Consider the following 16,979-nt stretch of genomic DNA (forward strand, 5'->3'; position numbering starts at 1 on the left):
AAAAAAAAAAAAAAAAAAAAAAAAAGTTTATGTTTGCTATATTTTAAAAGTAGATTGATAATTTCTTTTCTTTTTTTTTAGACAGGGTCTCACTCTCATCACTCAGGCTGGATGGAGTGCAGTGGCATGATCACAGGTCACTGCAGCCTTGACTTCCCAGGCTCCGGTGATTCTCCCACCTCAGCCTCCTGAATAGCTGGGACTAAAGGTGTGCACCATCACAGCCAGCTAATGTTTCGTACTTTTAGTAGAGACAGGGTTTTGCCATGTTGCCTAGGCTGGTCTTGAACTCCTGGACTCAAGCAATCCAGGCCCTTCGGCCTCCCAAAATACTGGGATTACAGGCGTGAGCCACTGCACCCAGCCAGGACCAGTTAATTATTAAAGATGACCTTTAAAGAAGAAAACAGAATCTGGAAACTACTTTTAAGAATTACAAAATAAAATAAAATGAATAGCATCTTTACTATGCTACCTGCCCTAAGTAAGAATAATTTTATCCTTAAGATTTGTTCACTGGTTCTGCTAACTTGACTCTAGCAAGTTACTATTGTCAAGAAAGTTAAATTGAAAGAAAACCTTCTTCATCTTTGGGGGAAGTGCACACTAGATCACGGCAAACTTCCTTCTCCATTTCAACTTCAACTTCAAAGAAGGTATCTACAAGATCTTCTGCTGTACCTGAAGAAAAACAATTCAAGATACATAAAATGATAAAAGGAAAATAGATTTTTAAATCCTAGTTTCAAATGGAATAAAGATATTACCTTTTACTTGATCATCTTTCTCTGTTATTTTCTGTTGAGCCTTTCTGAATACTCGTAAGTGTGTGCCAAAATCATCTACAATGCGTGTAGTAAAATAAGGTTGCCAGTCTATTTCTTTTGACCTTATAAAAAACACATTACATAAAAGAATTATATAAATGCTTTATCAGAAAATATAAATTCATTTTAATGACTACTGACAACATGATTATCTGAGACTGTAAATTTAAATTGAGATTTTCATTCATTATTACCTGTTAGTATTGTTTCATAAGATCCAAAGTAAATCTTCACTAAGTCTTCTAACAATATTACTTGAATTATTTTATGTGCCAAAGTTTAAATCTACTATCTAAATGCTTAAAATAGTAATTTTTTTCCAGTTAAATTTGAAGTGAATCTGATAACAGTATACCATGTAATTTCTCAGCCCCAACATAAGAATACATAAGGAATTCTGAATAGTTTTGTTTGCTTTTAAAAGAGCATTTCAAACATTTCTTGGTTTCTTCTGAACTCTTTCTGAATTCTCCACATTCATCTTTTTAGCGATGCAACACATGTTCTGAACGTTCTGTTTGAATACACTAGCACTTAAAAACTTGGCCATGGTCAGGCACAGTGGCTCACACCTGTAATCCCAACACTTTGGGAGACTGAGGCAGGAGGATCACTTGAGTCCAGAAGTTCAAGACCAGCCTAGTTGACATGGTGAAACTGTCTCTACAAAAATTAGCCAGGCATGGTGGCATGCACCTATAGTCCCAGTTGCTAGGGAGGGTGAAGTGGGAGGATCACCTGAGCCCAGGAGGTCAACGCTGCAGTGAGCTGTGACCACACTACTGCATTCGAGCCTGGGTAACAGAACTATCTCACCAACAACAACAACAACAAAAAAAGCCTTAACCATTAGAAATAACTAATTAAACGGAAATGGTTTAAAGAATGATGTAAAATATCACACATATAAAAGCCTTTAGAATACTCATGAATAAGGTAATTACTAATTTTAGGAAGTCACCTAGTACTCTATCTCAAAAGCAACAGACCTCAAAAGATACTGTTAATTCAGTATACCAGTGAAACAGGTAAAAAACACAATAGATAACTCAAAAACAATTTATATCTCTCCTTGGACTGGGTGACTTTTTAATATAATGTTCTTTTCATAAAATCGCACTAAAATTAATTCACCCTTTCAGGAACATACCAAGTAGACAGAAAACAAAGAGTCTATTCGGGAAGATGCTGGACAATGGAGGAACCAAAAAAGTACACCATAACTCATTCTGGTAATTACCCAAACATACAATAAAGAGGCTAGTGAAGAAGCTGACTTAATTACTATAACTTTTGGGGGGAAAGAAAGAAAAAAAAAAACCCTTAAAGAGTCAGTATGATATTGAAAAATAAATGGTTTTCAAGTAAAAAATAAGTTATTAACACTAAGGCACAACTATGGTTTGTTGTATAAATGAAACTAAAGAGAAAGCCATAAGTATATGAACAGGAAAACAAATCAACACAAAAAGGTGGATCCCTAAGCTCAGTAATCCGAGGAAGAATTAATTAACATTATACAGAATATAAGAGCCAAGCATATAAGCATATAACTAAACTTGGTAACAATCTTCAGTCTCAACATAAAACCTAAAATAAAAACTTAAACCTAACAGTCTCTAGAATCTCTTTTTTCTTATTTAAAAAAATAAATCACAATCTGTATAAGCATCTTTCAAAAATCTTTATATGAATATTTATTCAAAATCATCCATACTTGAAAATTTTATAAAAACAAAATTTACTTAGTATAGGCCACAGCTCATTTAATCCATAAAAGGTTCATTCTGACAAATTTAGAAGAAAGCAGAATATATAATCTTTCAAGTTACATCTGTCCTGTTTCACGGTACAATGCTGTTTATTTAATTTACTGAAACTTTCAAACAAAATAAAATTTACCAATTTAGAAGGCATTTTAAATCCATCTTGATTCATTATAGAGGACGTAATCACATTTTAAACGAATAAAATTATCAAGCAATGCAAATACATACAAATTATTTCAAATTTGATGTACAGATTTCTATTTTCAATACAGAAATACGTTGAGGGTAGAAAAATAGGAAAAACAGTACAGATATCCTATATATCTTTCTGAGGTTATTATTTTCCTTCTGCTTGACTTATTTCCACTGACTTCATGCAAACTTAATATAAATCTCAAAAGAACTTTCAAGATTAGGAGGAACAACAATAGCACACTGCTTCCCATTTATAAATTAGAAGGATGTATATTAACAATTTCTAGTAAAGTTTGTCTTAACAAAATTGGAAAATATTTTGATGACAGTGAAGTACTTTCTAAAATCATGACATGATAAATATGTAATAAATGCAATGTGAAAATGAGTAAGAAATATTTCATTTATGTAATACCCATACTTCTACTGCATCTACTACATAGCTTTCTAGTAGAACTCTTAATATCAATTATGCTTACATTATGCCAACAGTCAAAACTCTTTTTCACTTTGCTTAAAATATTCCCCCATATAATTCTTAGTCTAGTAAAACAACCGGGCTATTACATAACGCATCTTATTACTGACACTTGAGTTTTATTATTATTGCTAATAAGCTGTAATTTCTTGAATTTAAAAATAAAAGAACATAATCCCTATATGACCAAAAAAAGTGATACAATTAACCCTAGCCTGAAAAAATTGACAGTAGGCCCCTGAAGCTTATGTATCTTGACAGAATGGTTGCAATCAAGAATTAAGGTTAACTAGGAATGCAAACAAGTAATGAAATTTTAATTGAAAGCACAAAAGCAAAACAAAACTATAAAGTATGTCTCTCTGAACATAAATTTTGCAAGCCCTTATCTCTGTCTCTAATGCTACCATCCTATCCCTCGCCACCATTCTACGTATAGGTCTCCCACATCCACTGTGTCCCTTGCATTCCAATTTCCATAAAGCAGTCAAATTTTTAAAATAGGATATACACAGCTTTAAAACTGCAGTAACACCCCATTATTATTAGAGCTAAGCACGAACACCTTCTCTAAGATCTTTCTTACCGGAGAGCCCTTGTGTATTTCCTCTTCATCACCATCTATCTCACCCTCTCCCTGCCTCTTTGTTTTGCAGATCCACAGGCTTTCTTTCCATTTGTCAAATGCTAATATGCCCCTTACACTCTCAGTGCCTCTGGACAGACTATTCCCTCCCCCACATTTGCTTGGCATAGCCTACTCTCCATAAATTTTCCTTCTTTCCCCCCATTCACTTGACAATTCCCACTTATACATTAAGGTTTATCTAAAATGTCAATTCCACATGCCAGCCCTCATTGACCCCCATCCTCTCCACTATTCCTTCAGACTAGGTCCTGTCTCCAGTTATGCATTCTACCAAACTTTCCACTTTTTATAGCTCTTACAAGCTACAGTTGAATTATTTGCTGTTAGAATATTAATCTCAGTAAGGCACGGATTGACTGGGTCTGTTTTTTGTTGTTGCTGTTGTTGGTTTGTTTAAATAGAGTCTCACTATGTTGTCCAGGCTGGAATGCCATGACTATTCACATGCATATTCACAGTGCAGCCTCAAACTCCTGGGCTCAAGTGATCCTCCTACTTCAGCGTTCTGAGTAGCTGGGAGTACAGGCACATACCACTGCACTCAGCCAACTGTGTTTGTTTTATTCATAGTTGTATCCCCCGTGGAAAAGTAATGTTTCAAATATTATTGGAGGCACTCAATGCATACTGATTTATTGATTCCTTTTCCAGGGTCAGAGCACTGTTTTCGATGGATGTTTGGAGCATGGCAACAGGAGGCACAAACAACAATTGCTTCCTTATTCCTTGAAGTGTTAAAGTAGAATATGTACTGAGAAGCTCTTTTTGACTCACGGTTACTTAATGCCAATGCCTTAAAAAGGCAAGTAAAGTCCCAAATACGTGGTTGAGTTTAGAATTATAAATTGCCTCACTTGTTCCATCTATTCTAAGCAGTGTACAGCTCATCATCAGTAGCACAAAACACGACCAAAATCAAGTATTTCTAGAAAACGCACTGGACTGGTACAGATGCCATTGATTCGAACAAAAGACTTCACCAAATGATGGGTCTTTTACTCAAATCAAAGGCCAGTTTATGAAATTCAGCAAGTCACATCATTTCCCAAAGTTTGTTTCCTCTAACAACACTTACTATATCTTTGAGTCTATGATTGATTATATTAGCTACATAAAACCACACATACACATACACATACACATACACATACACAGGGACAGAGCGTATAAAAAACTGGTAATTGGGCAGTAGGTAAATTTAAATATTTGATCAAAAGAGGGAGTCATGAATATATTTCACTTTAACTTCAATGACATAAATCTTCCTGTATAGGACTAAGATTTATTCTTTGGTTAAGGCTGTGCTGAGTGGTATTAACATGCCTTGGGTGTTGAAAAAACTACAAACTGTTCCCACACTGCAAAGCCTATGGTGTCCAGTTTCTTTAAAATGGCAAGGGAATAAAGACATTTTGTGAACAAATCTGCATGAAGAGTCCTTGAAGACTTTCAAATTTCATAGTTGCCTTTCATTCACTTAATTCAACTACAATCTTCCACCAGCTTTGAGTAATTCCAAAGCAAGTGACTTGGTTTTTATAGAAACTACCCTGTCATATTCATATTTCTTCAATCTAAGTTGAGTGTTAATTAAACCACCTGATTATCATAAAAAAGTGTAACTGGGATATATAGGCTCAGAAACAAACACAACTTTTTTTTCAACGTGTTTGATTATCCGTCTCCTCTAAATCACCAATGTTCAGGTCACACCACAGACTAACTGTATCAGATTTTCTGGAGGTGGGGTCCAGGCATCACACAACTGACTTTTGATAAGCATAAAACTCAAAGGGTGGAAACAGAAGTGGATAGATGTAATAGAGCCTAGTCTTAATGTTAAGGTTATCAGTCATTATAGCATATAAAGGGAATGGAGAGCACTGGCTAACTAAACATCAGTTAAGAGAACTTTCACTGCAATAGCACAGAATTGGAACCATTTCAAAATCAGCTTAAAATTTTGTTGACGAGAACTACACACACAAAGACTATAGATTAAGCGATATGTAGTAATTTAAAGAGGCTTCAATAAAGAGGCTACACTTAAATCTTGATGAAAGAGCAGTATTTATATGAGAGAAGAAAGGACACAGGAATGAGCAGAAGATGGGAACAAGCATGATAAATATATATGCAAGGGTCATCTTGTAGACTTGCCTGACTAGGAGAGGGTGATCGTTTGGCAGTAAAGGCGATCTTCATATTCATGGCAGAATACTTTCCTGGAAAAGGTGCCTTATGTCAAAATGGTAAAAGTTAAAAGCTGCTTTTTCCACAGAAAATAATCCTATAATAAATGTTATGCTCCTGATGCTACATTAGTTTTTCAGAGAAATGACTATGAAGACCTTTTTTAAAAACTGTAAGAATGACAGTGTACTATATACTGCAGGTGTAGGTATACATATAGACACTATATATATGTACACATACACACATACATACATACACACACACACACACACACACACACACACACAGAGAGAGAGAGAGAGAGAGAGAGGTCCACAGAATCTTAGTATTTTAGAACTGAAAGGAATCTCAAGGGAAGAGGTATATACATATATACATACACACACAAACACACAGACGCATGTTAAGACTTGGCTTTTTTAAAGGTACGTTAATAAGGTCAATATAATAACCAATCACATAAAATTTTAATAATATGTATTAAAATTCTACAAAAGGTCTTTATCTTCTCTGTAAAAAACACAGAAATTTTGAAAATCATTAAAATAGAATTCCTAGTTTTCTGGGTAGATTTTGACAAGTAACTTTGAGCAGATTTTGAGAAAAGTTTTACTCTATTAGAGGGCCTTTTGATCAACTGACTCACAGACTTTTTTTTGTTGAGAGAAAGCAACTGAGTGGCTTATCTGTGAAAGAAAAAAATTTCTTCTCCTTTGAGCCTCTGAATCAGATACTAACTTCCCCTCTTAATTCACTATTAGAAAGGATATACTACTCTTTACTCTAAGTACATAATCCTTTACTTGTTTCCATCCTTCAGAGTCCTTGAAGAACTACTTTGTTAATAGTGTCAAAAACTCAGCCTGAAATTTAATTTGGGTAAAATTGTAAAGGCACAGAATTGTAAGCTTCATTTTGAATCCACTAAATCAATCCCCCCTACGTCAATTCAGTCATAAATACTACGTGTTACCATAACCATCTCTCTAGAGTCCCCTTTTTTACCCTTTTATCATCCACTTTAAGGATTTAGTTGTCAGTACTGATTAAAATAATGAAACTAACTTGACCTTCTTCACAAACATTCCTGAACTTACAGTAAATGTATGATTACCCCCTACTATAGTCCTCAAAAATAAATGGGGAATTCTGCCATAGGAGTTAAATTAGCAACCACACAAGGAAATACGTCTCATTACTTCGGGTTTACAAATCTGCCTCTGCCCTCTCTTCACTTAGGTGTATCCTCTCCAACTGTGAGCTGGAGTAGGCAAACAATTGTGTACATCTCTTCCTATTTCCAAGTTCAGTGACTTCATGCTGATAGCTTAAAACTGAACATGGTGGGAGAACTTACACCTCAGAAAACTTAAAAAAACATCAAACTCGTAACACTACAGATTTACTGTTTTCAGCATTCTATAAAGAACAGCAATAGTCTAGTTGTACAAAAACTTTTTATTTCATTGATACAAGTGTTTTAATCATCGAGAAAAGATTAGTGAACGTATTTTATGTTTAGAATCAAGCATTCTTTCTGATCATTTAGAAATATATTAAAAGGTTTAAATAAATTTTGTTATCCTACTATAAGACCCCTACTAACACCTGTAATCCCAGCACTTTGGGAGGCCAAGGCGGGCGGATCACCAGGTCAGGAGATCGAGACCATCCTGGCTAACATGGTGAAACCCCGTATCTACTAAAAATACAAAAAAATTAGCCGGGTGTGCTGGCGGGCGCCTGTGGTCCCAGCTACTCGGGAGGCTGAGGCAGGAGAATGGCATGAACCAAGGAGGCGGAGCTTGCAGTGAGCCAAGACTGCGCCACTGCACTCCAGCCTGGGCAAGAGCCAGACTCTATCTCAAAAAAAAACAAAAACAAAAACAAAAGACCCCTACTAATAAAACAATAGCTATGAAGAGTACTTTAATCCCAAAGTAAATTAACTCTAATTAGCAATCCTATATACTTAAAAAAAATAACTCCCCAAATGGCATTCAAAATGTGGAGTGTGATGGAGTAGGTTAGTGTGTGTTTTGGGAGGAGACATGATTGAAAAGAAATCAAGATTAGTAACAACCTGACCAGAGAATCTTACTATTTTAGAACTGAAAGGGATCTCAAATCACTACCACAATTCCCTATAATTTCAGAGCCAGAATTTAAATTACATATTCTAGGAGACACAGTGAGACCAAGGTTTTGTTAAACAAAACAGGGTTCCTGGAAGGGCGGAGGTTGCAGTGAGCTGAGATTGTGCCACCGTACTCCAGCCTGGGCGACAGGGCGAGACTCTGTCTCAAAACAAAACAAAACAAACAGGGTTCTTAACTTTCAGTTCAGTGTTCTTTCTACTCTACCTTAACAAGAAAATAAAACATCCTGATTCATAGAAGTGATAAGCAAATTGGTGGAAACGAACTTAGGCATGCAGCTTTACATGACTGTATTAAGGAAAATGGTATTTAGTGAGCGATAACACTGCTTAAGAAGTGTGGTCCTATATCCTATGTTTCAATGCTTCAAAGAGATTCCAAAATCCAGATGTTCTGAAGGACTGAGATCTCAGAAAATAGTAAAAAGTTTATACAGAAGTACACACATAAAGTATAGTCATCATTTCAGCAGTATAAAAAACAAGACGTGAACACCTTAGTTAAGATAAAATACAGGAAAAAAAATAACATGGGGCTAAGTGCACATCTTCATAAGTAATAAAGTATAGAAAATTAAACTCATGATGTTAACTATTTTAGTAAACAGGAGTATTAATAAAATTACTACAACTAAGATCTAAGTCCTTCAGAACATCTGGACATTTCTTCTACAGAGAAATGTCTATTCAAATTCTTTCCCCATTTTTTAATTAGGTTACTTGTCATTTTATTACTGAGTGTGCTACTGCTTTTTTTTTTTTTTTATACATACTTTTAATTCTGGGGTACATGTGCAGAATGTGCAGGTTTGTTACATAGGTATACACGTGCCACGGTGGTTTGCTGCACCCATCAACCCGTCACTTACATTAGGTATTTATCCTAATGCTCTCCCTCCCTTTGCTCCCTACTCCTCAACAGGTCCCGGTGTGTGATGTTCCCCTCCCTGTGTCCACGTGTTCTCATTGTTCAACCCCCACTCATGAGTGAGAACATGCAGTGTTTGGTTTTCTGTTCTTGTGTTAGTTTGCTGAAAATGACGGTTTCCAGTTTCATCCACGTCCCTGTAAAGGACATGTACTCTGCTTGTTTTTATAAATATAGTTTTATTGGACAGTTATGCTCATTTATTTGCATTTTGTCCACAGCAGCTTTTGTGCTACAATGGCAGAATTGACTAACTGCGACAGAAATGATGTGGCCTACAAATCCTAAAATAGTTGTTTGGGTCTTTAGAGAAAAAGTTTACTGATTCCTGCAATAGACATTTTTATAGCCATTAATATATATAAGAAGAATTACAAATATATAGAAAACATATTAGAATCAAAACTGTACAAAGTAACATATGCTGTATGATTTTAGCTATATAAAAATTGTAACTATGTATGCACAGATAAGACATTAAAAGGAAATACACTAAAACATTAACAGTGATCTTTGGATTGTGGGTCTATGGCTGAATATAGCTAATTCAGAAAATCTAAAGAAGAAAATTACATTTTACAAAATAGGTATATATTACTTTACAGCCAGAAACAGAAACATTTGGTTGTCAGTAATAAAGATACCTAGTATGATTTTTTTTTAATTAATTTATTTGCCATTTTTCTTTTCTATTCTTTGTGTTCTTATGAACGAAAACTTAAGAATTGTTTTTTCAACTATAGATAACAATTTTGTATAGGCAGCCACTATCTGGAAACAAATGCTTACTATCATGGTTTGTACATGATGGAACAGTAAATACCTAATAAATTATTGTTGATAGAGTTCCCACTTGTGACTTCCATGTTAATTTTTTCCATACATTTTAATATGCTTCCGCTGGGTCTATGAACATTTCATTTTTCAGACACTGGAAAAAGCATGATTGAAAACAAACCATCTATCTGTATAACAACTCACTTATCTATAGAAAATATACAAATGACCAATAAGCACACGAAAAGATGCTTGGTGTCATTAGCTATCAGGCAAATGCAGATTAAAACGATAATGTAATACTACTTCACACTCACTATGATGGTGTCAAAAAGACAGACAACAATAACTTAAGTGCTGGTCAAAGAGGAGCTTTCATATACTGCTGGTAGAAATCTAACAAAGTACAGCCACTTTGAAAAAGTTTGCAGTTCCTCAAAAGACTGATCATACAATCCAGAAATTATATTCCCAGGTATATATCCAAGAGAAATGGAAACATTTGTCCCTCAAAAACTTGTACATGAATACTCATAGTAGCATTATTCACATGATTCAAAGAGTAGAAACAACCTAAATGTCCATTTACTGATGAAAAACAACTGTAGTATGTGTTCAATGGAATATTACTCAGCAATAAAAAAGAAAAAGCACTAATTCACGCCACAACATGAATGAACCTAGAAAACATAATGCTAAGTAAAAGAAACAGGAAAAAAGACCACATACATTATTTCATTCATATAAAATGCTCAGAATAGGCAAATCCATAGAAACAAACAAACAAAAAAAAAGATTAGTAGTTACCTAGAGCTAGAAGCGTGGGGGAACGCAGAAGTGACTGATAATGGATATAAGGTTTCTTTGTGAAGTCATTAAAATGTTCCTAAATTGAAAGTTGTACAACTCTTAACTAAAGCTACTGACTTTAAGTGGTTGAACTGTATAGTTTGTGAATTGTATCAGTTAATAATGAACTATTACCCCAGGTCTATTCTATAGATTATAAAAACATTAGGCTGGGGTAGTGGCTCACACCTGTAATCCCAGCACTTTGGGAGGCTGAGGCCAGTGGATTGCCTAAGCTCAGGAGTTCGAGACCAGCCTGGGCAACATGGTGAAACCCCGTCTCTACTAAAATACAAAAAATTAGCCGGACATGGCAGCGTGCACCTGTTAATTCCAGCTACTCAGGAATCTGAGACAGGAGAATCGCTTGAACCTGGGAGGCGGAAGCTGCAGTGAGCAGAAATTGTGCCACTGCACTCCAGTCTAGGAGGCGACAGAACGAGAGTCTGTCTCAAAACAAAAACAAAAAACATTAACTATTTCGCCTTCTTTTAAATATTTAGATAAAATTTCTAATTTTAAATTAGTTTCTAATTGTTTTTGTTATACTGTAATAAATATAACTGTCTTTCCGAGGAATGTCAGTTTTTACCCAAATTTCAAATTGCAAAGAATATAAAATGGTAAAACAAAAAAAGGACAAAATTTTGTTGCGAACATCCACTATTTGAGTTTTGTCTGCCTTTTAACAAGTGTAGGGATATACCATTTATTTTCATTATTTCTATGGCAAAAGGTAAAGGAAGAAAATAGGGAATATGTTCTTGAAGTTTTACCAATCATTCCCTGTGATACTATGTCATTAGTATCACAGCCAGCCTCCATGGGAAGATTTTTCAGGAAGGAACACAGTGGCACTAGCACATATCTACTTTCCCCGGCATGGGGGTAGGGTGCAGTGACTCACGCCTGTAATCCTAGCACTTTGGGAGGCTGAGGCAGGCAGATCACGAGGTCAGGAGTTCAAGGCCAGCCTGACCAACATGGTGAAATCCCATCATCTCTACTAAAAATACAAAACTTAGTCGGGTGTGGTGGCGCACACTTGTATTTCTAACTACTCAGGAGGCTGGGGCAGAAGAATTGCTTGAACCTGGGATGCAGAGGTTGCAGTGAGTGTGCCACTGCACTCCAGCCTGGGTGACAGAGCAAGACAAGACTCTGTTCAAAAAAAAAAAAAAAAAAAAGCAACAAAAAAATATATGAACTTTCTGCTAATCTTGGATTAAGAGGAACAAAGATGGAGGGATTTACCACCCACATTTCACTTTCAAGATCAACAACAAGGTTGCTTGTTATAGTTTCTACTACACTATCTTTATCTTCTTTCTTAGAAATTTGCTCATACTATTCTTATTTCCTAACATATTCTTCCTCTCTATCTATCCAAATAACCCATTCTTGAAAACCAGTTTTGCTCTCAATTCTGCTGAGGTCTTCATCAGCTACTCTAGTTCACTGTATCTCTACATGAAAAACCACTCTCAATACCACAGAAATGACTGTTTTATTTCTCCATGTTTCATGTGCCTTAATTTTGCCCTCTCTACCTCCCTTGCTCTACAAAAAAATAGCTAAGACAGGGTCAAAGAATCTGTGTACACAACCTAGGAACATAACAGCAACAACAATAACAGAGAAGTTAATTTTACTGAACACTTACTATGTGCCAGATTATAGAGGCACAGAGTCAAGTGATTTGCTAAAAATGTCATTTATTGATTGGCAAGTACTTTACTAAATGTTTCACCCACATCATCTCATTTTCCCCTTACAACTCTGAGTTTGCTACATTATTATTACTATTTTACAGAGACATTAAACATTTTCTTTTAGATACACTACAACTTAATGGTAGACAGAATTATAGATTTTCTGACACAGGCCAAAGCTGTCTATATCACACTATAATATCTTATTTAAAGGGGGAATAAAAAATACATGGGTTATCCAGGATTCACCCCCTGAGGCTTTTGTCTAATCCACACCCAAATTCCACAGAGAAGGAGAACTCAAGGGTGCTGGAGGAAAGTTTCCTTCCCCAAGCTGTTACTGGAATAACAAAAGTACTAATACTAAATAAGATGTTATCACTACAGAGTACTCTCCCACACATGATGTCATTTAATCCTAACCACCACCTGATAAGGGGATACAAGTTATCATCTCCAGACAAATACATGTGTTTTGTCCACTCAAGACCAAGAGCTTAAGAAGTAATAGAGCTAAGTTCAAATCCACAACTTTGGACTCAAAACATACATTATTTTCTTCCCATCTTTATTCAAAATTAAGCACTTCATTTTACAGTGACATTCTCTAATTGTTTCTCAAAGTTGATGAGCAAATACAAACACTAAAAATCATAGGTTCTAAACATTTTCTGAGTTCATGGCCCTTTAAAAAAATCAAACCTATGAAACCACTGGAGAGGGAAAAAAAAAAAAAAAATGTTTTTTTCCAGGGTTGTGGGCCCTATAAAGGATTGTAAGTTAAAGAATAGAGGTGATAATTGTTGCTGCTATCATATGCTTCACAGTATACAGCAGACGGCACAGAATAAGGTTTTTAAAGTATATGAATGATTGTAAACAGATGAATTTTCTTGATATTGGTACTGGAAGTCATGGAGCCTCTAGTAAGTCATATATTTGCATAGTCATATAATTGCACAATTAATGAGTTTTACTGAATGCTAAGAACTTTATTTGATACCGTTTTTTAGCCTCAAAGCAGCCTCTAAAGCAGTTATTATCTGTATTGTTTTAATTTGCCAGAAACTTAAGGTAAATGGTCAAGCAAAGATATAAATTTAGATCAGTGTAGGATGCAAAAAAACCTTGCTTTTTCATTAAGCTTGATAGCACTGAATGTTTTCAAAAGAAAAAAAAAACTTAAGACCTACAGTGAAAAGAAAGGTGACTAGGGGATCAAAAACAGGGAAAGTATTGCAATAATAGGAAAGAAGAGCAGGAAACTAAGATAAATAACCTAGATTATAAAATATTTAATTGGATGGGAGAAAAAATACCAAACTTAAGAACAATTTGATTCTAACTCTAACTCACTGGATAACATTAGACTAACCACTTTACCCTTCTGGACCTTAGCTTCCTCATCAGTAAAATTATGGGTGTTGGATGGCATAAAAACTTAAATTTCTAAATTCCTTCACAATTTTCAAAACACTGTCACAGGTATTTCATCTCACTCCACTGAGCAGGGACTTTGTTTTATTCACTGCTGTATCCCCAGCATCTGGTTGGTACAAAGTATGCCCAAAATACTAGTTGAATAACACGAATTTTGATCCTGACAATTATCCTGAGAGGAACACAGAACAGGGCAGTTATTATTACACTTATTTTACATATGAGAAAAATCAAGGTTCAGAGTTTAAGGACACTTGCTCACAGTCCTACAGCCAGAGGTAGAGCTAGAACGCAAACTCAAGTTTTCAAATTACTAGACCTCAAATCTCTTTCCAGTTCTAAAATGTGTTACACATTTTATACATTTTCAATAGTCAGGCACAAGAATAATGAATTCTTCTTATCCTCACCCTTTCTAAGAAAAAAAAAAGTCATCAGGATTGCGTTACTATAGAAAGCAATAAATAAATATTTAGAAGAATTATCTGAAAGAATACCTAACACTCAATAATGGTGCACATGAAGTAAGAGAGATTAAATTCAAGTTCTGACTTTCTTTGATTATACCAATTACATGTTCTGTGTTCCACAGCGAGTCTGTATCTGTAATTCTGGCTAGCTCCTTTGCAAATGCTTGCTCCTAATCATGAGGGAGGAGGAGTACAAATCTATCTCTATAACTATTATTATTCAAACCATAAACCTTGTGCCAGGCTCCCCAATGAGGTTAGGAAACACATCTCATGCCCTTCCTCTAGCCAACTCCAAATCTAAAGCTTTAGAATCAAATGCAGATAGAGGAAAGGGCCTGAGAGGGCAGCATGAGCTGGAAATACATAGCAGGGCAATCTTTGTGTGTGATGGTAGCAACATATTTGAATGGAATAAAAAAAGAAGTCTGCAAACTCATCCAAACATAAAATCTTTCTTTCAAAAATAAATAATTTCTAGAACACAAGTATTCCCTTTCATATAATGTTGCCCATTAAAAGGCTTTCAAAAGTTAGACGTCAATGATGGGGAAAAAAACAAAAGCCTTCAAAATAATAATGAAAGTAAACGTAATTTAAACAGGTGTGAAATAGCCTCCCATCAACAAAAATCAAGCAGTTTAAGTAAAATAGAAGCCAAAATACTTTCATCATATGGGAAGCAGTATACAGCTGGTTTGTAAAGTAAGAATTTTAGTGTATCTGACAAGAAAAGTTCCTTAAACTCACCAAAATAAACTTTTCTTCTGAAAAATATAAACTTGAATATTCTCCACTGACTTATGTTCCTTTGGTCCCTTCTCCTCCCTCTAAGAGGACTTCCAATAGATATGTGTCATAATTAGGAGAAGAGTTATAGCAAAAGGAGAAGAGCAGTTACTCTGAAACTAATCTATTTTCATAGCACTCACATAAAATAGAGGGTCTAGGGAAGAGCAGGGGGAAAAGTATCAATAAGTGGGGTAACAGATTTAAAAAGTCACTGATTTGGACCCTAAAGAAAAAACTACCAAACAGAAAGCAGGGTTTAATCAAAATAAACATTCTGTAAAAACCTAAAATCTGGGGTAAAGGTTTTAAGAGCTCTAGTTCTAAAATCCTGGAGTTATCCCACAATAATAATCTGCTGTTCTACTTACCTTTTAATAAACAATTCCTCCCCTTAAAAGTTATTTTCCTTAGTGGTACAAACCATGCATCTAAATTTTTCTGCATAAATACAATGCCGTGTTCCTTACCTAGTAGCAAACTGAATGAGCGCATTTTGAAGAGTCTGCCTAATTTCAAGAAGAAAAGATTCATCATCGCTTAGTGTATAATACCAATACTGGACATAATCTCTCAAGGAAAACTGGATAACCTGTAACAAAAATATTGGTAAAAAATTACAACATTTTAGGATTTAAAAGTTACAGTGGTAAACTAAAATCATGCTGTATCTGCCAATTTATATTTACTCTCTATGTATTAATTTATGGTGGTAAATACCTGCCCTCATTACAAAACATCAACATATTAAAACCATTTCAAACATTTTAAATTATTCTGGTATCCAAACTTCCCTACTGGCTAGATTAAAAAAAAAAAAATTAAAACACTATCTATGGCCAAGTTCCATATAAATCCAGGTAAAGACAGTTTGCAGAAAAAAAATAAACTTTCCATGCTATAATCTAATAAATAATATCAATCAGTTTAATGGAATGAGATGTAAAATAATAGAGAATTCCAAAAAAAAAACAGTTTTTTTAAAGATTATATCATCAGATCCATTGCAGTCTAGTTATAAAAATTATATAGGAGTTCACTTATTTCTAACATCTTTGATACTGCCAACAGTATTTAGACAATAAATAATACATAATACAACTCAATGTATAATTTTTACAAACCAGATAAACTAAATATTAGTAATAATAATGTTAAAATTCTAAAGTACACATTTCTATAATCATATAATCAAACATCAATGAAAAATATTGCAGGGGGCATAGCTTTTTACCTAGCTCTAATTTTTTAATGTTTTTAGATCAGATATTTCATTTCCATTTTTAAAAGGTAACAAGTAGGAAAAAAACAGTCTGATTTACCACACCACTAAGCTTATTAATCAACAAAACAGTAACACTTTAACTGTAAAATTTTAAGAAACACTATCAAATGTCAATAAAAACTTTTTTTCTAAATCCAAATTCAATCGAAAGGCTTTTACATAAAGTAAACCACCTCATTAGAAGGGAGTTAATAAATAAGGAAGCATCTTCAAGTATAAAATTCAAGGATAGCATTAAGAAATTCCAGGATATTATTTAAAGAGCAAAAAGTATTTCCTGGTATCGTCATAAGAAATATACCTAGAACACAATATATAGAATTCAAATACCACACGCTGAAACTCACTTGCTGGAGAGGTTCATCAATTATATTGGCACCCGTCAATCTTCTATCAATCTTAATAGTCCTGGCTTCCCGTTTCATTTCTTCTAAGCACTTAAAGGAAATCAAAACAT

At 34.6% G+C, this 16,979-nt stretch overlaps 1 protein-coding gene across 3 annotated transcripts in view; it reads right to left on the reverse strand.

Annotated features, from left to right (window-relative positions):
- Positions 1-16,979, reverse strand: part of SNX13 (sorting nexin 13) — a 152,333-nt gene that overhangs the window by 84,600 nt on the left and 50,754 nt on the right. For all 3 annotated transcript variants that reach the window (XM_017890083.1, XM_017890084.1, XM_017890085.1), the window contains 3 exons: positions 15,708-15,829; positions 768-889; positions 580-681 (listed from right to left, as the gene is read on the reverse strand). In XM_017890083.1, the coding sequence (XP_017745572.1) occupies positions 580-681; positions 768-889; positions 15,708-15,829 (346 nt within the window). The remainder of the gene's footprint in view (positions 1-579; positions 682-767; positions 890-15,707; positions 15,830-16,979) is intronic.

Source organism: Rhinopithecus bieti, unplaced genomic scaffold (genome assembly GCF_001698545.2).
Source record: "Rhinopithecus bieti isolate Rb0 unplaced genomic scaffold, ASM169854v2 scaffold_19861, whole genome shotgun sequence".
NCBI lineage: Eukaryota > Metazoa > Chordata > Mammalia > Primates > Cercopithecidae > Rhinopithecus > Rhinopithecus bieti.